At 42.5% G+C, this 27,515-nt stretch overlaps 1 protein-coding gene across 1 annotated transcript; it reads right to left on the minus strand.

Moving 5' to 3' along the window:
* Window positions 1-1,832: 1,832 nt before the first annotated feature.
* LOC146575400 (troponin T, slow skeletal muscle-like) lies at window positions 1,833-27,515 on the minus strand. Its single transcript, XM_085270101.1, has 15 exons — window positions 27,468-27,515; window positions 19,171-19,198; window positions 19,024-19,037; window positions 18,556-18,627; window positions 18,335-18,352; window positions 10,494-10,514; window positions 10,018-10,039; window positions 9,846-9,906; window positions 8,698-8,814; window positions 8,502-8,579; window positions 5,567-5,680; window positions 5,353-5,462; window positions 4,649-4,739; window positions 2,163-2,203; window positions 1,833-2,075 (listed from the first exon to the last, which is right to left on the minus strand). Exons 2-15 carry the CDS (start codon window positions 19,194-19,196, stop codon window positions 2,030-2,032), a joined length of 831 nt encoding a protein of 276 aa, XP_085126227.1. The 5' UTR covers window positions 19,197-19,198; window positions 27,468-27,515; the 3' UTR covers window positions 1,833-2,029.

Consider the following 27,515-nt stretch of genomic DNA (forward strand, 5'->3'; position numbering starts at 1 on the left):
TGTGAGAGTGTAAGTAAAGTGGATGTGTAGGTTGTGGAATAAAATTGAGGCACAGGTGGCCAGGAGCGGACAGAGGAGGAATGCCTCCCCTGCACCTCAGTGACACACCTGTACCTCAAGGCCCTGCATGTGTGGTGGTATGATGGAGCGGAAAGAAGGAGGCAGTTGGGAATGGGGAGGGAAGGATTGGGGGGGGGGGGCAAAGTATCTCCTCCCTTGAGCCAGCTCCCCTGCTGACCCCGGTAGGCAGCCCCGTTCCCTGGAATCCACCAAGGGCAGGGGGCCCGGCGACCCGGTGGCCCACCCAACCCCACTGCAGAGGAAAATTACACCCGCCCCAACATTCCATCAACTCCCAGACTCCATGAGATAATAGACAGCCAGGTTGAGTTCATCCTCCACCTCTGCTAGAGCCCTCTTCCACTTGCAGAGTGAACTCCTGGAGAGCAGAGAGCCCTGCAAAGGATGGTAACAAAGTTACCAAAACTTAGCATTTTATGGTGGTCCAAATGTGCCATAATTGTGTCTGATGAGGCATCTCTATGTCTTTGCAATATGGGTATGATAAATGTGTATTATGCTTAGGCTATCAAGATGCCATGCTGACCAGGGAAGCTCAGTCCTGCATGGACTGTTTCATATTATGGGCATGTACTGTAGTAGAGAGGCCCATGCTCTCTTTTTTTGCCTCTAAACATGTCAGCCAACCACTTCCCGACATGCAGGGGTGGCTTCCAGGTTTGATGCCACACAGCTTTTGCACCCTCAGCTGCAGGTGCCGCTGCTGCTTTATTTGAAGGACCTGGTGTGCAGGCAGTTTGCCGCCCATGCTGCTTTGCACAGGGTGGTCCCACAGACACACAAAACTAATGAACAGGAACACTGCCTAACTTGTTCTCTTGCAAGATTTTCCAACATGCACAGCCAGGAGCAGATTGCCTGAGGGCTACTTATCCTAGCAGGGACAGATTATAGAGTCCCTGCTGGCTAGGCAGGATCATGTCTAATAGCCAATTTGGCATCCATTTTGTCCCTCTACCTGCGTCACCATCGGGTCACAAATCTAGCTTGGCCACCCACTTTCAAAAGGCTAGACCACCAGCCCTCCTCCCCAGTCTTGGATGCTTGTGAAAGGTGAGGAAGGTGGTTGTCTCTTAAACAATGGCGGAGTGTCTGGGCCCTCGGGCAGGGACGCTCCCCCATCTGTTGTGTGGCCATCCTCCAGCTGCCACTCCCTTGCCCTCGCCCTCGCCAGGAGTCAGTGAAGATTGATTGTCAGGAGGAGGATGTCCATCCTTTCCTTCAAAGCTGTGACCTGTCCTAAGGACAACCTCTGGCTAGCTCCCCAGGAACAGAGTCAGGCCACGATTAAGTCTTGGTGTTAGGCAGGGCTCTGGGGACCCTGTGGCTCCTCCTCAGTGCCGCAACAGCATGTAGTCCACCTTCTAAGGGCTACAGCCCGAGTGTAGCAGCCAGCTCCTTTTTCGGGAGTGGGTGCTGGGTGCCCCTCAGCAGCAGCCTTCGTCTCCGTGGTCACCTTGGCATCTTGCAGGCCAACCATAGCAGGCTGCTCTGTTGTGGCCGATAAGAAATGCCTCATGTTTCTCAGAGTCTCACAACCATGCTTAATAAACATTTTGTAGCAAAATTAAGTAAACGTATGTGCTCATTTGTGCTTATTTATCCATGTAGATATACGAGCACTGACAACAGATGAAGTTGTGATCCACAAGCAGCAGAATCAGAACAAATGCAATGCTTTAATTAGACTTGCTCCGCATAATGTGCATACATGCCTTTGCAAAATCAAAACAAATGAAGCAGACTCAAGATGCTACTCAAAACACAGTGCATATATTTTATTATCCATTTGCAGTGAGATATAATATCTACCACATTCTTAAAATGAAGGCAGAAAGGCTCTGATACTAGAGAAGCACGGAGAAGAAATGTTTAATTCCCACAGCGACTTCATTTTTTTCTCCCCTGTCATCTGTCCTGTGGTTTTCCTTTTTGGAATTTTCCGGATTTACTTCCAGCGACCGCCAACCTTTCCTTTGCCGTGGCCTTTTTTGCTGGAGGACAACAGGAGAACAGAGGAAATTTAAAAAAAGAAAAAACAAGAGTAAAATCTGACTATTTGTATAAAAGTGACTACTCACAATTTTTGGGCATGTTGGATTCTGTTCAGTAGCACAATGATCTGCAGGATCACAGAAACACAATTAACATATTCTGTTGAATAGAGTTTAGAGTAAAACGCTGAAACGTGTATACAAATTTTTACACACGTTGAGCTTTTTTAAATTTTTATTCTTTTTTAAATTTTTACTTTCTAGTTGTATTTATTTATCAAAAACACATCTTTGAATTGACTGCTAATGTTGAGATAGTCTACTTCAAGATGTAAAGCAGGTTATCTGCCACGGTTGATGTTCAATCCCTTGCTACTCCAGTCTGCATGTCAAGGTATCCTTGGGTGAGATACTGAACCCTGAGTTGCTCTTGATGGGTTTGTTGGAGTGTGAATGTGAGCTACAGGGAGTGCAGAATTATTAGGCAAATGAGTATTTTGTCCACATCATCCTCTTCATGCATGTTGTCTTACTCCAAGCTGTATAGGCTCGAAAGCCTACTACCAATTAAGCATATTAGGTGATGTGCATCTCTGTAATGAGAAGGGGTGTGGTCTAATGACATCAACACCCTATATCAGGTGTGCATAATTATTAGGCAACGTCCTTTCCTTTGGCAAAATGGGTCAAAAGAAGGACTTGACAGGCTCAGAAAAGTCAAAAATAGTGAGATATCTTGCAGAGGGATGCAGCAGTCTCAAAATTGCAAAGCTTCTGAAGCGTGATCATCGAACAATCAAGCGTTTCATTCAAAACAGTCAACAGGGTCGCAAGAAGCGTGTGGAAAAACCAAGGCGCAAAATAACTGCCCATGAACTGAGAAAAGTCAAGCGTGCAGCTGCCAAGATGCCACTTGCCACCAGTTTGGCCATATTTCAGAGCTGCAACATCACTGGAGTGCCCAAAAGCACAAGGTGTGCAATACTCAGAGACATGGCCAAGGTAAGAAAGGCTGAAAGACGACCACCACTGAACAAGACACACAAGCTGAAACGTCAAGACTGGGCCAAGAAATATCTCAAGACTGGTTTTTCTAAGGTTTTATGGACTGATGAAATGAGAGTGAGTCTTGATGGGCCAGATGGATGGGCCCGTGGCTGGATTGGTAAAGGGCAGAGAGCTCCAGTCCCACTCAGACGCCAGCAAGGTGGAGGTGGAGTACTGGTTTGGGCTGGTATCATCAAAGATGAGCTTGTGGGGCCTTTTCGGGTTGAGGATGGAATCAAGCTCAACTCCCAGTCCTACTGCCAGTTTCTGGAAGACACCTTCTTCAAGCAGTGGTACAGGAAGAAGTCTGCATCCTTCAAGAAAAACATGATTTCCATGCAGGACAATGCTCCATCACACGCATCCAAGTACTCCACAGCGTGGCTGCAAGAAAGGGTATAAAAGAAGAAAAACTAATGACATGGCCTCCTTGTTCACCTGATCTGAACCCCATTGAGAACCTGTGGTCCATCATCAAATGTGAGATTTACAAGGAGGGAAAACAGTACACCTCTCTGAACAGTGTCTGGGAGGCTGTGGTTGCTGCTGCACGCAATGTTGATGGTGAACAGATCAAAACACTGACAGAATCCATGGATGGCAGGCTTTTGAGTGTCCTTGCAAAGAAAGGTGGCTATATTGGTCGCTGATTTGTTTTTGTTTTGTTTTTGAATGTCAGAAATGTATATTTGTGAATGTGGAGATGTTATATTGGTGTCACTGGTAAAAATAAATCATTGAAATAGGTATATATTTGTTTTTTGTTAAGTTGCCTAATAATTATGCACAGTAATAGTCACCTGCACACACAGATATCCCGCTAAAATAGCTAAAACGAAAAACAAACTAAAAACTACTTCCACAAACATTCAGCTTTGATATTAATGAGTTTTTTGGGTTCATTGAGAACATGGTTGTTGTTCAATAATAAAATTATTCCTCAGAAATACAACTTGCCTAATAATTCTGCACTCCCTGTAGAGAGCACTTAGCAGTGGAAACAAAGGGCTCATAATGTTTGTTTGGATGAGAGATGTTGTATACAGCAGTTTATTTGTGGTCTTCTTTTGCGGCTGAACTTTGGTCGGAGCTTGATGAAACTTGCAGTTTTGAAATCTGTGAGATGTTGGCTTTTAGAAAATTAGTTGTTTGGCTGGTTAGACGTGGTCAGAGTGAACACGGGGTTCACTTGTTTGTGTGTTATGTCAATTTCGTGAAATTATTTAACTGCTCTTTTAATGGTTTGTTGTTTTCACTGTATTTGGTGGTCATAGAAATGGTTTATATCAGAATCAGAATACTTTATTGATCCCTAGTGGAAATTATTTATATGATCTTTTAGCTAAGATTCTGAGGTTTCGGTGGATATCCCACTTGCCTGTGTTTACATAACCGACCTCATGTCACAGCCGATGAAACAGAAAGCCTTCCATTTTCGAATGTTCACTAACATACGCACAGTGGAAAGAACAAAACTGGCAGGGTAAAGTGACATTTAAAGTGATGAGGTGCGTTTGCAGTATTACCTCATATTTCTGGTGTTTCATGCACTCCATGAAATCAAACTTCTCAGATTCCAGCTGGTAGATCCAGTTCCACATTTCTTGGGCCCGTTGCCTAGAACGCAGAGTTCGTAAAGTTAGAAATGATCTTCCTTTACTTAAAGTCAGCGGTCTCCAACCTTCTTTGCGACCGGTTTAATGTCAGACAATATTTTCACAGACCGGCCTTTAAGGTGTGGCGGATAAATACAACAAAATAAAATGATACGACTGAGACAAAAACGGTGGTATTTTGTAAATATAATAATAAACGCAAATTCACTGTGTGATTGTGTAACTTTATTAGCAGCGTCCTCCTGAAGTGCGCCAACAACACTGAGAGTAACATCCTCCTCGGGGGTTGGGGACCGCTGCTTTAAGTCATTTAAGTGAAAAATAGATAGAATTACTTTTTGTAGCAAGCTACACATTTGTAGTCAGTGACTGTGGATTTGTCTAATTAATCTAGCTAAGTTGGTTCTACAAACCACTCATTCATTGGATCTTTGAGCTTTATAAATACATTAAATCATTGTGCTGAAATCATGACATTATTGCTGCATCATCACTATCTTGAGTTTCTGGAAAATGCTTTAAGAAAAGGTGGGCTGCTTTATAGAGAAGTTATAGTAGTTATTTTGTTATAATCACTACTTAGCTGTCTACAGTCCCAACTGGAGGAGACTCACTTCAGCCCGTCCTCTCTCAGAGTGTCGGTGGCTAGTGGCTGCCGTCTATCAGCCAGAGTTCTCTTCTTGATCTCTCTGCCTGTCAGGCGCTTCCCTTTCCTCGACTCTGCCTGGGACAGAACACATATGTTTCACAGTTATTCTATATGTAAACACTTACTCCATATCTCATCATCACCATCACACCCCAGACTGACAACAGCCATTTGTCTACCTTGGCCAGGAAGCCTCCAAAGTTCGCCCCCATCCCAGACAGCACTTTCTTCTTTTTTGCATCATCATCAGCTTTTCTCTTGGCCTCCTCTTCTTCTTTTCTGTGACGCTCTTCCTGTCAGATGAACGAAAACTGAGCCAGAAACACATTTGGAAACAGTTTGGCTGACCTGAGAGACACGCTGTGGTAAAATGTCCAGAGAACTGAACTGACATTTGGTATTCTTAATTCAAAACATATGGTACTGTGCCAAAGTCTAGAGCACGGGTCTCAAACTCCAGTCCTCGAGGGCCGCTGTCCTGAATCTTTTCCATGTGTCCCTGCTGCAACACACCTGAATACAATTAGTAGTTTATTAGACTCTGTAGACCTTAGCTGTGTCCCAAAACGTCGGCTGCATCCTCCGGAGGCCGCATTTGAAGGCTGATTACATCACAGCCAGGCGATGAAGGCTGTCCCAATTCGTTGACTCCTTCAAATGCGGCCGACAAATGCGTCCTTCATTTCCCCGAATTTGAAGGATGGGTCGGGTGTGTCCTTCGTGGCCCACCATATCCCAGAATTCATAGCCCAGCCAAATTTCAGCTGCCAACAATGACGCTACTGAGTTTTAAAATTACTCTTATTAATCTTTCTGGGCCACAAAATAAACTTTTAACATATTTTCAGTGTAAATTACAAATATCTGCTTGGTTTATCAAGACATCGCATATTTGCAAAAGTGTGCCGACGTTTTCGGAGACGTCTGTCACCCACCCGCTCGATAGCAAGCCGGGGGGTTCAATGGTCACTCGAGCCAGCGAGAGCAGTGGACTCCCGGCTTCATCGTTTTCAGACCCCCGCTGTCTTTCACTACTCAGGTTAAACATGATATATAAGTCACTCGGATAACTTAAAAATTGGAAATAATTGTTTTCCTTTTTTCTGTGTTTTATTTGTTCCGGAGTAAATCGGTTTGGCTGAGATCAAAGTTATTAGATTATTAGATTAAATACAACTTTATTAATCCATCGGGTAGGTTCCTCCGGGATTTTCCCACAGCTGAATAAACGTTAAACAGAAAACCGATTAAACAGAAGTGTGAGACGGTCAAGAATTTACGGCAGTCTCCTGTTATATTTTAGATAGCAAGGAGCAGACGGCCGAGTTTGTTAAACTCCGGTGACGCAAATCTGAAGGGTAGACCGTCCCATTTCACAGCCTCGCACTTCCGGCCTTCTCGGTCTTCGAAGGACCGGGCCCACGTAGACCGCGAAGGCCGGGTCCTCCGAAGGATGCAGCCGATGTTTTGGGACACAGCTCTTGACTGCATGATTTCAGCCACTGGATTCATGTTACAGCAGCTCGTGAGTGAATTAACATAGTGCAATAAAAGTACTTTTAGAAGTACATTTTTCCAAACACTTACATACCCATATGGAAAAGAAATCGTAAAAACTTATATGATTTACTCATGAAAGTGGCCACTTTCTCATTACTTTCATACATTGTTTTAGTAAGTGTCCAAAACATACAAGTTTCATTATATAATTTTTCAAGGGATCTTATATCTGTTTTCACTCTTGTATGCTTTTCATACAAGTTTCACACAAGACAGATACAAACTTTATAAGATTTATATATATCTTTTCCATATGGGTATACTTGAGTGGGGTTAGGGGTTGCCACCTCACCATGCAGTCAAGTTCTATAGATTCTTGCTAATGACCTACTAATTGTATTCAGGTGTGTTGCAGTAGGGACACATGGAAAAGATTCAGGACAGCGGCCCTTGAGGACTGAAGTTTGAGACCTCTGATCTAGAGTAACCCCTCATTTCTTTATATTCTGCTTCCAAGGAGCCAAGTGGTCTTCAACAACAGTTCCCTATGTCTTTAGACATCGGTTTGGTATCATTTATTTCCAGTCAAGTTCTTGTACCTGACCATTTTTGGAGGTCAGGGTTTTGCCACTACACACTGATATATAGCACGTTCAATCATAAAAAAGACAGTGAGTTAGGTTGTCTCTACACATAACCTACAGTCAGCATATTTTTTAAATTGTATCTTTAGTATTTGTAGCTTTCTATCAGCCTGTTGCAAAAACACATTTGTTCTCATTTCTTTAGTTGAATCTCTAAAAATTACTAAAGACAACAAATCTTGACGGACGTATTTTTGCACAATATTCTGTGGAATAGTCGCTGTGATGAAGCCACTTTAACCTTTCATGGCAGCATTTTTAATTTTTCTTCGCTATTTGGGCCGATTGGGACCTGATGAATGTAAAAACAAAGAATTACCAGATTTAGATTTTTACCTAATTTTTGTTTCTGAGAAAAATGAGAGCCACATATGAGGACATCCGTTTTAAATTTTGATAGAACAGTGGCAGCATAATGTCCTCGTAAGCAGATATCAGGCCCTACAGTAAAAATAGGTATTTTGGTCTCGACTACCCAAAATATGATGTCCACATATGTGGACGCCAGGTCCTAGGAGGTTAAGGATGGGCAACGGGGGAGAAGAAGATGAAGAAGCTGGTGGAATAAAAATCAGTGGCAATGGGTGTTATGGAGTGATGGATTCACGGGAAACTTTTGATTCAAACTGTTGTTGATAAGTAAGGAGGTCAGGAGAAAGGGACTACAGTGAGGGTCTACAGCCCATCTGTTAAACCCACTGGAGTCTCTGTCATGCTTTGGGGCTCCATTCCAGCCAGTGGTGTTGGGGATCTTGTCAGAAATGATGGAATTATGATTGTAGAAAAGTACAGTCAGATTTTGATCCACCATGTTAAAACTGTTGGAAAGCATCTGACTTGCAAGCTAACTGAGGATCACCGTGACAGAGAACGGGTGAAAAAGGCAGACAAACATCCGAAGACAAGCTTTGAATATCCTTCAAGAAGCCTGGAGAACTGTTCCTTAAAACGACTTATGTCAGAGTGTTACCGCAATTCTGTTCTGTCTGTCCTTCTCCTTTTCTGCTCTAACCCTCTGGATCTCAGCTCTCTCTGCACGACGACGCTCCTACAGGACAGCAAAACATGTAATATTAAGAACAACACAGAAGAAGCATTTATCCTACACATGATTCATTTGTTGGATTCAACTGCTTTGAGAGGTGTTGGTAGCAAAGTAAACTTACAATCCGTTCCATAAGAGCAATGAGTTCTTCCTCGTCCTTCTTCCTCTGCTCAAAGTGTACATCGATCAGAGTGTGTAGCTCCAGTAAGTCTTTCTCCATACGTTTTCTGTGGATGTCCTGGGGGAAGAAGAATGTTTCTGTAACTTAGAAAAAGATTTAGGGTCAAGTACAAGTGCAAGATAAAACATGCAAAGACCACATGCTGAGGTCTGAACCAACCAGCTGGTTTGAACCAAGAATCTACTTGCTGTGAGGAAAGAGTGTTACCAGCTTCACTACAGTGCTGTACTGGCCAGAAACTGTTTTTCAAATAGTTTACCCAAACTTGAAATTCTTGGGACAGTTACAGTTTTCAGAAAATGTAGCATATCTGTTGATAGATCTTAGATAGACTACAGGCTGCAGGAATAATTAAATGTAACAGGAAGATTAATGTTTCTGGCATAATAACAATAAATAACATTGTATAATTAGATGCATGTGCACAACAAGATGTGATCCTACTACCAGTCCCTGAGGAACACCGTATTCATAGAAAGATATATTACACAATGAGTTTCGATTCAGATGTGGAAGAACAATCTAAGCCACAGCGCTTAAAAGAAAATGTCCTTAAAATGCTGCAAGAGTATGTACACAGTGTTAAAGTCAATTTGCACACCTAAAACAGCAGCAAGTCTCAGATATTAACAAACTTATTCTTGCCCTGGCTGGCATGTGTTTGGCAAAGGGATTGGATCTGGTTACAGGCTAGGAATATGCAGGGACAGTGAGGGTAAAGGAAACAGAAATAATTCCAAAATTGAAACTTGACTAAGATTAAGATGACTGTGATTGCTAACTTAAAAGAGAAAAGTGTAAAAAAAAAAATTTAAAAAGGAATATAAAGATTGTGGTGGGCGTGGCTGCGGCACGGCTGCAGTAGAAGCTGACGCACCGGAGCTGCATTGGCTCATCACGCCGCCCTGCATAAATGGTACTGGATCCTGAGGGTGTGTTGTGGGTGATGTGCGCGGCTGGCAGAGGGAGAGCTGCAGCCAAGTTTGTGAAATAATGATTAAGTGTGCTGAAAATTATGAAAACGTGGTGAGGTCTGCCGTGGATTTATTACTAAGATGTTTTGGTTTAATATCATGTTTGTGACTTACATCAAAATCCACCCTCTCTCCTTCAGGAATCTTTGGGGGAGCAAGTTGTGGCACCATGGGTCTGAAGGTAAAAAATACGACAGATTCAAAGTGAGACTGCAGTTCTTTAAATGAATAGAGAACATCTGTTTTCTGCTACAAAACATAAGAAAAACAGATGGAGTGAACATACTTGGGCTTGGGGCGCTCTTCTTCTGAATAAAAGAGAGACAAAGATAAAACAAATGGCTATATGAGTAAAAAGTGTTTAGAATGACTGGTTGTCATTAGTCAAATACAAAATGTTGCATTCAATACACAGCAAGCATGGGAGTGAGAAAGAAATGCAACACGGGGTTTTTAAATGTTATAACAAAATGTGAAATAATACTATTAAAAAACCTGGGCTTGGGTACACTAAACGGCTACATGAATTTGACCACATAGTTTGTATTAGGCTGTCTTGGAAGATTTTACCAGAAAATGAGGCATATGGAAAGTAATAACTTAGGAAACTACATAACATAGCTTTCAAAGGCTAGAGTCCAGTGAGAACCACAAAAGTTAACCTGCTCTCAGTGTGTTAGATAATTAATGACGTAAACACAGTGCCAACAGAAAGTGATGAGTGTGACCACTTCAGGGAACTGCACGCCTACTAGATCTCACCTTCCTCCTGGGCATCTTGATCTGAAGGACCATCCACATAAAGACACAGTGAAGCATGGAAGGATGGTAACACGAAAATATGGAATGAAAAGGAGGGTTAATTGTGGGTGAAGTGTGAACATGAGCAAAGCAAGAAAGAGGAGGCAGCAACCAAAAAAGGTGGTAGGAAGGAAACAGTGGGAACAAAAATTGAAAGGAGAACAAAATACGGATGAGTAAGAAATGAAGTTGTAAAGATCCAGAAGAAGGAAGTGAAAAACAAAAGAAAGTAAAACATAGATAAATAAATAAAAATAGAGGGGGAAAAAACGTGATAAATGAATGGGAAAAGAGGTGTGAAATGACCAGAAGAAGCTCCAGGTTATATCTGGTGCTGCAGGATTTAGCTATTTTTGGAATATATACCAATTACCTTTCTAGCTAATACCTGGATTAGAGTTGTTATGGCCCTGTCCATAATCTGTTTTGGTGGCTGTTGTTGTCTGTGCCTTTAAGTCTTTGCAGGTCCCGGAGTGGATGAGCTGACGGCTGCTGATTGGTCCCCTGGCCATGTGATCTTCATTCAAATCCCTCACCAGCAGTTGTCCCGGGGCAGCCACTGACAGCAGCAGCAGACCTGACCCTGGCCTCCAAAACCTGAGACTTTTGTGCCTGTGACTTTGTGCGACTTTTTTGGAGTTTTGTATATAGTGTGTACATTAGTTTTCATTGTAAATAGCCTTGTAAATAGCACTGCAACAGAAGGGGTGAGCTGCCTTATTGTTTTTCCTTGCACTGTTTTCTCCTGTTTATTTCAGTTAGGGAGTTAGGTGTAGCGCTTGTCTTTTGTTTGATATTTGATTTCACATAGGGTTGTAGATAACACCTCCTCCTGACTTAGCTTGTTTTGTTTGTTATTTTGGCCTTTGTTCACCCCGGAGCTTCATTTTTGCAGTGCAGAAAAATAAATCACGATTCACTAAGAAATTGGTTTCCCTTTGTGTATGGTTTTGGGGACCAGGGCGGGGCAATTCTTTCAAACTTGTGTTGCGTTCCTGTACCCCTAGACTGGGGCGTAACATAAAGTGGGGGCTCGTCCTTTTTTTTTTCTTTTGCCATTCTTTTTGCTCATTGTATTTTGTGGGTTGTCTGCAGTTTTTGGTTGGCAGTTTTCTTGTAGTGTTGGGGGTGATCTAGTCACAATGACTTTTGATGTGGATGATTTTGCACTACAACCCACCGTGGATAAGTTGGATCGATGCACAAAGGCGGATTTGTTGTTGGTGGCAGATTTGTTTAATGTTAGTGTGCCTTTACATGCTAAAAAGGCAGAAATTAAGCAGTGCCTGACAGCTCAGCTGGTGGATAAGGGGGTTTTTGCGGAGTCGAAACCTCGGCCGGTTGAGGCGACTGGAGGTTTGGTGGTGGATGCGGGAGCAGAAGCTGCTGCAACCATCCCAAAAGCTCCCAGTGGACGGGTGTCGCCAGGGGCGGAGGCTCCTGCTGCCATTCAGATCCCAAACGTTAGCCCAGCCGGACAATCAACAGGATTGGTTACGGAGGATCTTGGGCTCGCCCTTCGCCTGAAAGAGGTGGAGCTTGCGACTAAGTCCAAAGAAGTTGAGCTTATGCATCTCCGCATAAGGGCTATGGAGCTGGATCCTTCCCTGCAGCGCAATGTTACCTCTACCCCAGTGAGTAAAGTTGTGAGTAAATCTTCTGATTCACTCTCCTCTGACCAATTTGATGCAAGCAGGCAAATTGCTTTAGTGCCACCTTTCAGAGAAAGTGAGGTTGACTCTTACTTTAATGCCTTTGAACGCATCGCAACCACTTTGAAATGGCCCAAGGATGTGTGGAGTTTGTTGCTGCAGTGTAAATTGGTGGGGAAAGCACAGGAAGTGTGTGCGAGCTTGTCTATTGATGACAGCCTGGATTATGAAATTGTGAAATCCACTATTTTAAGGGCTTATGAGCTAGTTCCAGAGGCATATCGCCAGAGGTTTCGGTCGTGTGACAAATCTGCCAACCAAACACATGTAGAGTTTGCCAGGGAGAAGACTCTCTTGTTTGATAAGTGGTTAGCTGCAAGTAAAGTGAAGGACTTTGCTCAGCTAAGAGAATTGGTCCTGCTGGAGGAATTCAAAACGTGTCTTCCAGAGAATGTTGTTGTATATATCAATGAGCAAAAGGTGGATTCGTTGTCTAAAGCTGCTGTTCTCGCAGATGAGTTTGTGTTGACCCATCGCGTTGCGTTTTCAGCTGTGCGCCGTGAATGTGCCCCGTTGTCGAAACCTGCGAGGAGTTTGAGGGTTTCTCCTAAGCGTCAAACGCGCCCTGATCAGGTCCCCATGACTGTCCGAGAATGCTTTTATTGCCATGATACTGGCCATCTCATTGCCAGTTGTCCGTCGCTCCGTCGCAAAGAGCAAACTCACACATGGAAAAAGCCAAAAAGCATTGGTTTTGTTCAATCGGTTGCTTCTCCTAATCCCGTCAGTGATGAACCAGGAAATGACAGTCTTGACAGCAGTTACCGACCATTCATTTCACAAGGGTTCGCCTCACTGACTGGAATAGAGGAGGATCGCGTGCCGATTGTAATTTTGCGCGACACTGGGGCTGCCCAGTCTCTCATTTTGGAAAGCGCGTTGCCTTTCTCAAGTAACTCGTTTTGTGGTGCTGATGCTCTCGTGTGGGGAGTGAAAATGAGTGTGTTACGAGCTCCGCTGCACAGAGTCTTCCTACAGTCGCCTCTCGTTTCGGGCCCGGTAACAGTTGGGGTGCGCGCTCGCTTGCCCGTGCAGGGGGTTACTATGATTCTGGGGAATGATCTAGCCAATGGGAAAGTTTTCCCGATCCCTGAAGTAATTGAAAACCCCGTCGATGATTTTGATTTTGTTTCCGAGTCTGCTGCTGACAGTCTGCCCTCTGTTTTTCCTGCCTGTGTTGTCACACGCGCCCACAAGCGTAAATATGGTGATGTTGACTTGTCTGACTCTTTTCTATGTTCTGAAGCTGTTCCTGAGAAAGCTGAACTGCCTGTGGAAAAAGCTGAAAAATGTGTGTCTGATAAACTGCTACCCGCTACACCTGACCTGTCTTTTGAGGTAAACAAAACAGATTTCATTCATGCGCAACAGAATGACCCGACTTTGGCCAAATGTTTACTTGCCGCAAATTCAAGCGATCAGAATCCCCGTGTCTACAGCATTGAAAATGATGTGTTAATGCGCAAATGGCATCCTCCCTCCTCTAGTGATCTTGGCTGGAACGTATTTCAACAAGCAGTTGTACCGCAAAATTTCCGACACCAAGTACTCAGCCTAGCACATGACAGTTTCTCTGGACATTTAGGAATTAGGAAGACCTACCTTCGTATTCTGCGTCACTTTTTCTGGCCAGGTTTGAAGACTGATGTGACCAAATATTGCCGCTCTTGCCACGTTTGCCAGGTCAGCGGAAAACCCAACCAGGTTATTCCTCCTGCTCCATTGCACCCAATCCCAGCCTTAGGCGAACCATTTGAGCACATAATCATCGATTGTGTAGGTCCGCTTCCAAAAACCAAGTCAGGACATCAGTACCTCTTGACTTTAATGTGCGCCGCCACACGCTTCCCCGAGGCTATTCCGTTACGCACTATCAAAGTCAAAGCCATTGTCAGAGCATTAGTAAACTTTTTCTCCCTTTTCGGTTTGCCCAAATCAGTTCAAACAGACCAAGGGTCTAACTTCATGTCCAAGATATTCGCTCAGGTCTTAAAATCGCTATCCATCAAGCATCAAAAATCCAGTGCATATCACCCCGAATCACAGGGTGCGCTTGAGCGTTTCCACCAGACTTTAAAAGCCATGATGAGGAAGTTCTGCCTCGAGTCAGGAAGAGAGTGGGACGAAGGTCTGCCACTTCTCCTTCTAGCGGTGAGGGAGAGTGTGCAGGAGTCCACGGGTTTCAGTCCCGCAGAGCTGGTGTTTGGACACACAGTACGTGGTCCCCTGCGGCTGCTTAAAGAGAGATATCTGTCCGACACAGCTACCCCCGAGCAGAACGTATTAGATTACGTAAGTTGTTTTAGGGAGCGTCTGCATAAAGCATGCGAAATTGCACGCGAGGCTCTTTCCGCGTCTCAGGAAAAAATGAAAAGGAAATTCGACAAAAAGTCCGTGCAGAGAAAATTTGAAGTGGGTGACAAAGTGTTGACTCTCCTACCCGTTCCTGGATCCTCTCTCCAGGCAAAGTTCTGTGGGCCCTATACTGTCCAAGAGAAACTGAGTGACACAGATTATGTTATAGGTACCCCAGACCGTAGGAGAAAGCGTCGTGTGTGTCATGTTAATCTGATGAAGCCTTATTTTGTTCGTGATGCAGGTGTAAACTCCTCCTCATCCCCTGCTGCGCTGTCTGCCGTGTCGGTAGTTGTGCCAGCATCCCCGTCTCAGTATAGCCCAGAAAGTGATGGCTTAGCTTTCGTTTGTGCTGAGGGTTGCTCCCGACTCAGAAACTCTGAAGTATTGGATAAGTTGAATTCCCACCTAAAACATTTAGATGAGGCCGCCCAGACCGATGTGTGTTCTCTGATCAATACTTACCCATCTCTGTTTGCTGACACTCCGTCTCGCACTACTGTCCTCGAACATGACATAGATGTAGGTGACCACCCTCCGATCAAACAACACGCTTATGTGTGAACCCTACCAAACGTGCACTTTTTCAGCAAGAAGTTTCCTACTTGCTGGAAAATGGTCTTGCTGTCCCTAGTTCGAGTGCCTGGAGTTCCCCATGCCTTCTTGTGCCGAAGGAAGACAAAACTCCACGTTTTTGTAGTGATTTTCGAAAAGTGAACAGTGTGACCAAACCCGACTCCTACCCTCTTCCCCGCATGGAAGATTGTGTTGACAGGGTTGGCTCCGCAAAGTTTGTCACCAAACTGGACTTATTAAAGGGTTATTGGCAAGTTCCCCTCACTCCGCGTGCATCTGAAATTTCTGCTTTTGTCACTCCGGACCACTTCCTCCAATACACCGTCATGCCTTTTGGCCTTCGAAATGCCCCTGCCACATTCCAACGCCTTATGCACATTGTCTTAGGTGGTGTCACAAACTGTGAAGTGTACTTAGACGACATTGTAGCCTATTCAGAGACTTGGTCAGATCACCTTGGAACACTCACGGAGATTTTTGAAAGATTACAAGAGGCATCCCTTACCCTAAATCTTGCCAAATGTGACTTTGGTAAGGCCACTGTGACTTATCTAGGGAAGCAGGTGGGTCAGGGACAGGTGCGCCCCCTGCTGGCTAAAGTCCAGGCTATCCTAGATTTCCCTGTGCCTCGCACTAGACGTGAGCTTCGCCGGTTCCTTGGTATGGCCGGCTATTATCGTGGCTTCTGTAAGAATTTTGCAGATGTAGTTGCACCTCTCACCAGTCTCACAAGTGTGTCAAAACCATTTGTATGGTCCCCCACATGCCAGAATGCTTTTGAGTCTGCCAAAGCTCTCCTCTGCAGCACACCAGTACTTGCCGCTCCTGTTTTCACACATCCGTTTAAACTTGAGGTGGATGCCAGCGCCAACGGTGCAGGTGCGGTACTGTTGCAGGAGGATAGGCAGGGTGTTGATCACCCAATTGGTTACTTTTCGAAAAAATTCAACTCCCACCAACAGAAATACAGCACCATTGAAAAAGAAGCCCTCTCTCTATTGCTTGCTCTACAGCATTTCGAGGTCTATGTCGGTTCCAGTTCAGCACCTGTCATTGTTTACACAGACCACAACCCCCTCGTGTTTTTGACCCGAATGCAAAATTCTAACCAAAGGCTCATGAGATGGTCCCTCTTAGTACAAGATTTCAATCTGGAGATCCATCACAAAAAAGGGACAGAGAATGTACTGGCAGATGCGCTGTCACGTGGTTTTCGGAACCCCTAAGCGCCAAACATCTTTAGGGGAGATGTTTGGTCTTGGGAAGGGGGGTGTTATGGCCCTGTCCATAATCTGTTTTGGTGGCTGTTGTTGTCTGTGCCTTTAAGTCTTTGCAGGTCCCGGAGTGGATGAGCTGACGGCTGCTGATTGGTCCCCTGGCCATGTGATCTTCATTCAAATCCCTCACCAGCAGTTGTCCCGGGGCAGCCACTGACAGCAGCAGCAGACCTGACCCTGGCCTCCAAAACCTGAGACTTTTGTGCCTGTGACTTTGTGCGACTTTTTTGGAGTTTTGTATATAGTGTGTACATTAGTTTTCATTGTAAATAGCCTTGTAAATAGCACTGCAACAGAAGGGGTGAGCTGCCTTATTGTTTTTCCTTGCACTGTTTTCTCCTGTTTATTTCAGTTAGGGAGTTAGGTGTAGCGCTTGTCTTTTGTTTGATATTTGATTTCACATAGGGTTGTAGATAACACCTCCTCCTGACTTAGCTTGTTTTGTTTGTTATTTTGGCCTTTGTTCACCCCGGAGCTTCATTTTTGCAGTGCAGAAAAATAAATCACGATTCACTAAGAAATTGGTTTCCTTTTGTGTATGGTTTTGGGGACCAGGGCGGGGCAATTCTTTCAAACTTGTGTTGCGTTCCTGTACCCCTAGACTGGGGCGTAACAAGAGTATTTAAAGTTTTACTGTAAATACAAATCTACGCCCAAGACTGGAAACGTGGAAACACTGTTTCTGTAAGTTGCCACTAATAAACTCATTTTAGTGGTGCTGGTAGCTAGCTAGTTTTTTCCCCCCAGCTCTCGGGCTAAGCTAAGCTAGCTGGCAGCTAGCTGTAGCTTTTACTAAAAGATGGAGTTCTATCAACCATCTCATCTAATCTTAGCATCCAAGTAATAAGCACATATTCCAAAATGCTTAGCTATTGCTTTAAAACTATCATTTCCCATCATGCAACTAGAGCCAGTTCTACACTGGCACATGGTGGCTGTGGGAAATGTAGCCTTTTGGAATATTCTGTGAGCATTCATTATTGCAAAATGTAGATGTTTTTGCATGCCTTTTAGTTTGACTCATAGATGTTCTGTGAGGTCAAACTGATTTCATGTTGGAAACGCAGGAAACACATCTATACACTTTGCACTCTGTGTAATAATGAACGCCAGAATATTTCGAATGGTTCCAGATGAAGAAATGAAAACATAGTACAAGTTTTAAAAGGAAAAAATTTTCCAAAACAGAAGCTTCATATAATATTATGATGTTTTACTGAGCTTTTAAAACTGAACTAATGTGCTTCTTTCATGTTATAAGTATCCAGCTGATATTAATGAATTCTATCCATTTGTATCAAGCAAACCCAGCTTCTAAGGACCGCTTCTGTAGCTTTAGTTGCTAATTACACAGTGGTTACACTTAGCTGCCAACTTGTCTAACTGCTATGTGGTACTGGACAGTAAAAAGCTTCTTACAGTAAAGTTGTGGTCCGCAAAACCCCAACAATGAACTGAAAGTCACTAAATTTCGGAGCACAGGGCAATTACAGAGTTTGTAAAATTCCCAGTTCATTTGTTTTTATGAGCTAAGCTTGTCACATTATACATAACTTGATCCAATAAAGCAACATTTATTACTGCAGCTTTAAACGGCACACTCAAACAAATATTATAATTAACTTCTGTTTTGAGTGTTTGCTCCTTTAAAACACAGATTGCAACGACAAGCATATATGCATATATATGTGTGTGTGTGTATACAGATAGATAGGTGTGTGTGTGTGTGTGTGTGTGTGTGTGTGTGTGTGTGTGTGTGTGTGTGTATACAAGTGGTGTCTAAACTCTGAATCATTTAAAGTTTTCAGTCTGCTGATAAGTGAGTGACTAATGAAATGAAATGTGGCAAACTTGAGACTCAAGCTGGTGTGAATCACCCTACCTTGATATTCTTGTTGCTCTGATGGTCCATAAGAACAACAGCAGAATATTAGCCAACAATGTTGGGAAACAAGGGAAAGAAGGACACAGGGAAAAGTGATAGGTCAGTTCATCCGCAACATTTATGAATAAGAGTGCTTGACCAACTCTTTGAGAGCATCTCTGGAGATTGAGAAAAATTCTCATCCATTCGCAATGGAAACAGTTTTTCCAACACCTTACCTCCTCCATCTTCCTCCGCCTGCTCCTCCTCCTCCTGCTGCTCAGGCTCAGGCTCAGGCTCCTCCTCAACCTCTGGGAGAAGGAAAACAAAGATAAAGACCACGTCAGATGTGTGTACAATAGTACAGTCACTATATTACTATATGTGTCTGATTTAATGTGTCTTGTCCATATTAAAGACCCATGCTGATTATATAGTGTATTTAAAAGGTGGACATGTCTTGTGAACAAACCAACACAGGGTTGGCCTGCTGTAAAGCGAACCCTGGTTTGTTGGCTTTTTTGGCACCAACAGAAACAATAATGGACAAAGTGATCAAGTTACAAAGACACCATAAGCTAATCAGGAAAGTTTTTACTGAGGTCTTTACATTTAACTTACTCCACTTCAAAGAGTATATTTTTAAGGCATAATGGTTTTACTGCACTATGCATGTGACTGATATGGACCGATCTGACTGAACTTACCCACTGTCTGATCCCTGGAGAGGTGAGAAAAAGGATGAGAGAAAACCAATATTTATCAGTAGGCCTGTCAGCTCATGGATTTGCACTAGTGTGAAAGCTGAGAGGTGACATCAAATGAAAAACTCTTGTAAGTTCTATTTCACTCACTCGTATTCTTCTTCTGCGTCTGACATGCCTGCAACAAAATCAAAATGCAGGATGATGACGCCAAGATGTTAAACATAAATGCAAAAGACTTTTTCCAACTGATTGCATAACTAACTAATGCATTTTTATAAAACAAAAGAGTGCAGTGATTAATGTTTTTATTATTGAAAAGAAAATAGTATTATCTCATCTTAAAATTAGGGAATAAATACAAAAGCAAATTGAAAGTCAGGGGAAATGGTAAAATGAACCGGCACTTATGTCTCATTTTTGACTCTAATGGAGCACCCAGAGCTCTTTTTACTACAAGCCCCACACACTCTGGTGAAAGCACCTGGCTGCCAGGTGGGTTTCCATAAAAAGAGCCCACAAAGACATTGCTATGCAGACTAGAGGAGCAGGGATCAACTGACTCACTCTACTTTCTGAGCCACAGTCAAAAATGAGAACTGCAACGATCCTGTTGTTTAAACAGTTATATAATTTTGCCCCATTTAAAGCAGAGCCTACAAGGACAAAGGAACCCTTTATTCCTTCAGTACATGGAGACTGATGGTATACTACGGGCTGCCCAGAATTAAAACAAGCAAACACATGTGGCAATAATTAATTAAAATTGGAATTAATTAATTAAATAAATAGTTATGACACATTTAATTAATTATTGACACATTTAATTAATTATTTAATGATATATTTATTTATTTCATTTTGGCAGTCTTGACGCCTGGCTCTCATCATGAAATAATTTTATCTGTCAGCCTCACCCATCAAACTCAGGGGGCGGGGTTAACGCTGATCGAGTCAAAACCATTGCTTTGGCCTGGTGGCCATTGTTTCTAGCACACAACAACCGGCATGTGGAAGCTAACAGAACTGAGCTTTGAAAAACCCTGTTTGTGTGTCACCAAATACCGTTTTAATATTTTTTTAGCCGAGAATGTAGTGGTTTAATCTTCATGTGTCTGGTCGGTTTGTCAAGATACAGCCTCTTTGCAAAAGTGTTTCGATGATTTCGGAGATGTCTGCACAGTCTCACGGCAAAGCGTGGGATAGACCCGCTCGCCTCGCAAGCAATCCCACCGACAAAGCGCAGGCCCCGGTACACAGCTGTAGTAACCCCCGCTGACTTCTTTTACTGAGGTTATATTTATCGATGTTTTATTTCCTGATGTTCTTATGTGTCCTACGTGTTTCAGTCGCCAATTCTGAATTATAACTAACATTAAAAACATGTTTAAGGAGGAGAGAGAGCAAATAAATCTGTTTAACATCTGATCTTTGGGTTTTTATTCAGTAATCAGCGTGACCTGTGTATAAACACATAAAAGAGATAACGTTGGTGTTTCCGTCATGTAGTAACTGCTGGCTTCAACTGTACAAAGGTTGTTCGACACTATGAAACACATACAGACTTCATGATGTTCGGCTAATATTTTTATTGTGAATATTAATCATGCTGACCTCGCTCTGTACACCACGCAGCGAGGTCAGCATGTCCACGATATCCTCAGCTCCATGAGTTAACACAAAGTTTCCCAGCTGACTATCTAACTGCCAACTATTCCAGAGACGTGAAAATATACAGCATAAAGAAAAGTGGAAGAGACTCAGCAGCAGATTAGAATAACAGTTATACATTTAATAAATCACCAAATGAATCCAAGAAACGAGCAAACCTGTTCCGACAATTTGAGTTTGTATTCCCTCAGCTGCAGACTCGCTGCTGTTTAAATGTTTGAAAAGGAAGATTAGATATAAACAAACGTCAAACATAGACTCAGTCTGCCTTCACATTTGATATGAGGCCAGCACGTATAGTGGCCTCAGCAGGCTATTACTGAAATACACGTGCTATATCATAAACTATGATATAAACAGGGAGGTCCTATTAACATGTTTTAAAGGACACCTTCCTGCCTTTAGTCTCATTCATGAGCAGTATTAGTTTTCTTCTAACATCCAGAAGTCTGCACGATGTGTTTCATAGTTTGTAACAAGCCTTTGACAGGTAAACATAACATGACCGAAAAGCAAAAAAAAGAAAAAAAAAAAAAAAAAAAGGAGAGAGAGAGAGAGAGAGAGTGTTGACGTAAGAAGAGAAAATGCTCTCAATTATGGAGACAGACAAATGGTTCATTTATGTTTGATGTGTGTTTATTCCTCCCTAAATATTGTCGGTGAAGTTTGCCATGCACGTCAGATTTTCCTGCGCATTTTTATACCTCTGCCAACAGAGAGAGAAAAAAAATCACATTCTAACAGACAGCTGGTGCTTAGAATACAGTTGAATAACTATTAAAAAACAGATGATATTTAGATGATAGTTCAGTCTAACACATGTGCCAGTGAACCATTAAACGTCTGTGAAACTATGCAGTTATGAAACGTAACTTTAACCTCAGCCAAACCGATTTGCTCAGTTGTAAATAAAACAGCGAAGTAAACGTGACCCGACAGACAGAACCTGAGTGAATGAAGTCCAGCGTTTAACCACTGAGAGCTAAAACTCAGCTGAGGTTTCAAAGCTGTGTGCCGGTGATTGGACATCAGCCGCTGATGAAGCTGTTCGCCTATAAAGTGCTCTGTAAGGAAACGAGCTCCAGCAGCTCTGCGCTCGGGGAAAACACTATATTTACTTATCTTGTGCAGAAAAATGCGCTGACATTGCTTTATATCGAGCACCGGCTGCCCAGTTAAACTGTGACTATCACCAGGTAACGTAGGCGTGTTTCTTGAATTAGCAGCAGGTGTTAAACAGCTGACAGATGCATGCAGGTAAACTGAGGGTCTGTTGAGCTGATCGCTGGTTTCGTGAGAAAAATGTCAGCTCGTTCTTTATGTTACAGAAGCACAGAGACACAAGACCAGGCGGAAAGAGACGATCGTTCGGTGAAAATGAGAATCTGCGAATGCAACATGTGGAACACGGAGAGTGGAATATGTAAACAAACCGGTTAACGTAACCCCCTCGGTGCACTCTGCATGCTAACTGTTAGCAGAGCTAGTGAAATCTCTGAAAACATCTGAGCACTTTTGCAAACATGTTCTATGTTGACAACCTGACCAGACATACGGCGTTAAAAGTGTAGCTGGTGACAGAAAAACGGGGTATTTTAAAACTACACCACCACCATTGCTGCCTGTGATTTGATCTGCATTCTGGGATACCTGGCTGCCCCAAGTCTACACAAGCAATCGATTATCTAGGATCGACCTGTTTGGACTTACTTTGCAGGCAACCAATCAAATGTTAGAGAAGCTGCATGGGCAGCGTTAACCCCGCCTCCTGAGTTTGATGGGTGAGGCTGACAGATAAAATTATTTCATGATGAGAGCCAGGCGTCAGGACTGCCAAAATGAAATAAATAAATATATCATTAAATAATTAATTAAATGTGTCAATAATTAATTAAATGTGTCAATAATTAATTAAATGTGTCAATAATTAATTACATGTGTCATAACTATTTATTTAATTAATTAATTCCAATTTTAATTAATTATTGCCACATTTAATTAATTATTTAATGGTGTATTTAATTAATTCATTATGGCAGTCCTGGCGCTCCATACAGCAGATCCCGGGAACAACATCGGAGATCTCTGTCCAGAAGAGCGCAGACCTGGGAACAGCTAAGATACTGCGCAGGACCCTCAAGCTCCCAGGCCTCTGGTAGAGGACCCGAGCTTGAAGGATAAACCGCCCGCAGGGGCGTGCTGGGTGTATATATATATATATATATATATATATATATATATACATATAGAATCTGCTTTTGCTGGACTATGGAAACAAAGGACCATTTGTCGTCCTCACTAAATCACAGGTGACTGACGTTTCTGTGCTCCTGCGATTAATCACTCTGGAGACAGAAAAATACACAATCCCCATCGTGACGCTTTTAGTCATACACTGTCCATCGGAGCTGCCATTGTTCTGACATAAAACCCTGCACAGAGACAAACATTCACAGTGGGTGTGCGCTGACACCGTCCTGGCAGGGGGACACGTTGGAGATGGATGGAGTGTCAACAGGTGAGAATGTGACAGGGGTCAAACACATAAAGAGCAGGAGAGATAGGGTTTCTCTCACTTTCTAGTTTCTCCCTTCTCTCTCTTGATGTTTGTCCTCAGTGCACTCTCTCAGTGGTGCGTCTGACAGGTTAGCAGGTGTGGTTTGGAAAGGTGGTGGTGGAGGTGGCTCAATTCCAAGCTTCAAATGTTCAGTCGAGCATTTTGCAAGCAGCCAGATAACTATGAAGCTCTTTCATCAGTTCATCTCAGGCGCTCCGGTCCCTGTCGCATTATTGTGTGCCCTAATACAGTACTGTGCAAAAGTCTTGAGTCAGCCTCATAACCTCCACGTAGGAGGTTATGTTTTTGGTTGTGTTAATGCGCATCATTGTGTCTGTAAACATGATAGCTCAAAAAATTGTGAAGGAATTCTGATTAAACTTTGTAAGCGGTGTGTCACGTTAGCAACCCATTAAAATGTGAAAACTGACCCAACAAAGCAATATAATTTAGAAACTACAATGTGGTAATGTTGGCTCAGCACATTTGCACATTACAGTATAAGCACAGTGTGAGAGAGAGCTTGAAAGAGTGTTTGATTGATTTCCTGTTTAGATTTAAGTTTAACAGACAGTGAAAAAAGTTCCATGTAGGAACAATTAAAAAAATAAATAAATCACAAGACCCGTTTATCACCATTTCCATCGTGGCCTGGTCCTTTTCCTTTCGTCTTGAATCATTTATGAATTTGTGCAGTTGAACTGAAAGAGGCAGAATTGTTCTAGGCTGTGGCCTCTCTTCCCTCTGTGATGCAGTGCCAGCATTAGACCCACAGCTTTGGCATACCCATCGGCTCCTTAATGCTACGTCTTAAAATCTGAAATCTTCCATGTGTTGTTACTCACCCCCTCACTCTGTGTGCATGTGTATATACAGATGGAGGAAGGCCTGTACATAAATCAGCCACAGCATTCGGAGTTGCAGCATGGCCTTAATTTTCTCTCTATGCACACTAGCCACAGGTTAGCTTAGCTTAGTGCATGATATATAACTTCCAGAAACGTACTGATCCAAAACACTATCATGGATAGACATAATTATTCATCTTAAAGGACTCATCATTAAATCAAAATATTATAAAGATTCAGTCTCACTTAAAGACACTTAAAGATCATATGCCAAAAGTACACCTCCAAATCATTTGGTATGTATAAAACATAAAGCAAATTCCACACACTCACGTGGAAAGGAGGGTTAACCTTTCTGGGATTTTGATTACTCTTTATAGCAGAAAGGCCTTGTTTAGCACCCGTGTCCACGCCATTTATTAAATGCTGGATGAAGGGGCCTTTCATGTAATGTCCTTTGTGGTCTCTGGCCAGCTGCAGAGGAGGGGTGACGCAGTGAGCTCCCGGGGCGGCGCAGGGGCGGGGTGAACAGGTGTGCTGGGATCTGACAGTGATTGTGTCTCTTTATATGTTGGCAGTGACAGTCGGAGGGGAGAAGCGGACGTGACAGCAGAGAGAGCGGGAGTGTCTGTGTCCCAGTAAACAAACCACAGTATTAAACAAAAGTTATGCTGTCATCATATTCGCTCCAGCGTATGTTTCTTGGGTCCAACGTTACACCCTTCCTGTCCACCCTCTTAGCTATGTTCATTCAAAACAATATTACACATCTTTCTCTTACAAAACACATGATGGGCATCATGATTGTTAATTAAAATAACACAACTAGCAGTAAATTCCCAGTAACGGACACTTATGGCAGATAACCTTAAAAATATTCTGCAGTAGATCAAAAATGGAAGAAAACCATGAATTAACATATAAGTATTACCTGATGCTGCTGAAGTGAAGCAAAGTCACAGAGGTTGGATTAGACACAGCTGAGCATTTTGCAATTTGGCATGATTTTAAACAGTTTACATTTCTTCAGTATTGAACAGAAATGAGACTTTCTTGTCGGAAAACAGTTAAATTAAAAAAAAAAAAAAACGACAGCGCTGTATAACGGTGGATTTGTGCAACCTGCTCTCATTTAAGTTTTTAGCTGTTTGTTGGTTGTCAAACTTCTGTGAGGTTTAACCTGAGATTCTGGCGTTTTGGGCAAAATAAATTTATATTTAAAAACCGATTCAGGATTTTAATGAATCGATATCATATTATCCAAGCTAGAATCGATTTTCCGATTAAAATCGATTCTAGCTTGGATAATATTGGATAATCAAAACCCACCCCTAGTTATAAAGCTGGATTGCATTTCATTTAAATTCATTTTTAATGAATTTGAACTTTTATTTTAATGCTTTTATAATACTGGTTAATTAACACCTTTTAAATAGAGCTGCAGAGCAATTGTTTGCTCAAAACACTTCTTATCAGGAATGTAAAATCCTAGAGCTTCATTAATATCATTCATTTTATGAAGTGACATTTCCTGCAGCTGTACCACCCGATTTTTACAGCTATTTCTCATTCTAACAGACTTTGTCATGGATCCAAATTAAATATATGAATAACATTTTCCGAGAACAGCGTGGTTTGAAAGTCAGGGAACAACGAAAACAGGAACTGAGCATGAGATATTGTTGGAGTGCAGACAGAAAAACGCATTAACCTCCATGTAAACTCAAATCAAAGCCATGTGTCTGAAAGTACAACGATGGGTAAAACCTTAATTAAACAAGCTCTCCTCTCCCATTGGGCGAGTGGGTTGTGCTTTCTTGCAAGAATAACAAAAGTGTTTTCAGTGCATTGACTGAGGTGGATTTGGAATGAACACCAACCTAACTGGTTTACTGGTTTCATTGTGACTGTAGGCCCACATCTGGGTGGGCCCAGCCATTTTTTACAGCAGTGAAGCCTATGAATAAAGTTATGACGCATGGTAATGAGAGAAATGACAATTGGATTCCTTAAATATTTATATTTCAACACTTCTTGCCGGTATAGCTGGAAAGTGCCTATTTGGAACTGAATGGAGGGAGGATAAGTAAACCAGGGGATCTGGAGAAGGGTCAAGTTTCAGTGAGCAACTAGCACAGGCTTTAGTGGGTTAATTTTAGTCAAGGACAACAGGTGTGTGTGTGTGTGTCATGCACAGCGCACAGCACAATATATCATCAGTTTATTTTGAGTACGAGCTATTGTGTTGTCATACTCAAAAGAGTTTGAAAGTTGGAGTTTGGAAAACAGTTTGTAAAAGGAAACAAAAATGATTCCAGAACAGCTTTTTTAAAAGCTTTTTTTTACAGGCTTGTATCCATCGTTGTCAGCACATCTCTGCTTCAGTGGTTTTTAGGTTGTGTGTCCAACTTAGTGTAACAGGAGTGTAACTTTATTTCTTAATGAGTCGCCTTTTTAGTCTCGTTGACCATTCAAAGTACTTTAGACTACAAGCCCTATTTTCAGTCATACAGTACTCCATGCCCTTTATCCACCTCACACACGTCCAACTGAAATGGCATGCGTATCTTCCAAATGTGGGAAAGATTCCAAAATACTTGGCAGAAACCTGTACAAGCACAGGGAGAACATGCAAGTTCCCACTGTGTTGTTTGTTTTGTTGAAATAAAGGCTCTACTGAACACGGGAACAATCCAGGCCTGAAAAACACTGGATAGTGACTAACCGGATGATGAAAGAAACAGGCATGATGTAACTGCTGGAAATGTACCACAAGCACATTTGTGCACACTTGTTAGTACATCATCCGAGTGCTAAATCAACCAGTCTGATATCAGACTATCAGCAACTGTGTCTGCTGCTGACAGTGACCGCAAAGCCACAGCGCTGATGGTGGTATGCTACACACGCACACACATACTCATAAGAGTTAATTTGCTGTCAGACAGCAAACTCTGAAGAAGCTATACAACAACTGTGTTGTGTTGACCTCTCCTTGAACACTTAATTGCTGCCTTAACAATTGTCCTGTGCAGTAACAAATCTGAAATTTATTTGGATTTTTCTCTCATATTAACACATTTAAGTTTGCCGTGTTTTCCATTTATTTTATCTGGCCTGAATTGCTGATTTTAATATTCGTATTTTACAGATTTCTCCTTTGTGCTGCGTTCAGGGATGAACATACTACAAATTTAGTTTTACTTATATTATCCCACAGAGGGAAAAAAAAAACCTCCAGAAAAATCAAATTAGAAAAAAAAGGTTATAAAATTTGCACTCTATGATGTTTAATTGTCTAACTGTTTAATTATGCTAACTGGTGAGAATAAAACCCCAGAAAGATCTCATTAAAAACCTGAAAGACATACCTGTGTGATGATGGGGTATCAGCAGACGACAAAGGCAAACAGAGGGAC

This window comes from Mchenga conophoros, linkage group LG4, assembly GCF_057382185.1.
Source record: "Mchenga conophoros isolate Kocher_MC1m ecotype Shallow Benthic linkage group LG4, M_conophoros_male_GT1.1, whole genome shotgun sequence".
Classification (NCBI taxonomy): domain Eukaryota; kingdom Metazoa; phylum Chordata; class Actinopteri; order Cichliformes; family Cichlidae; genus Mchenga; species Mchenga conophoros.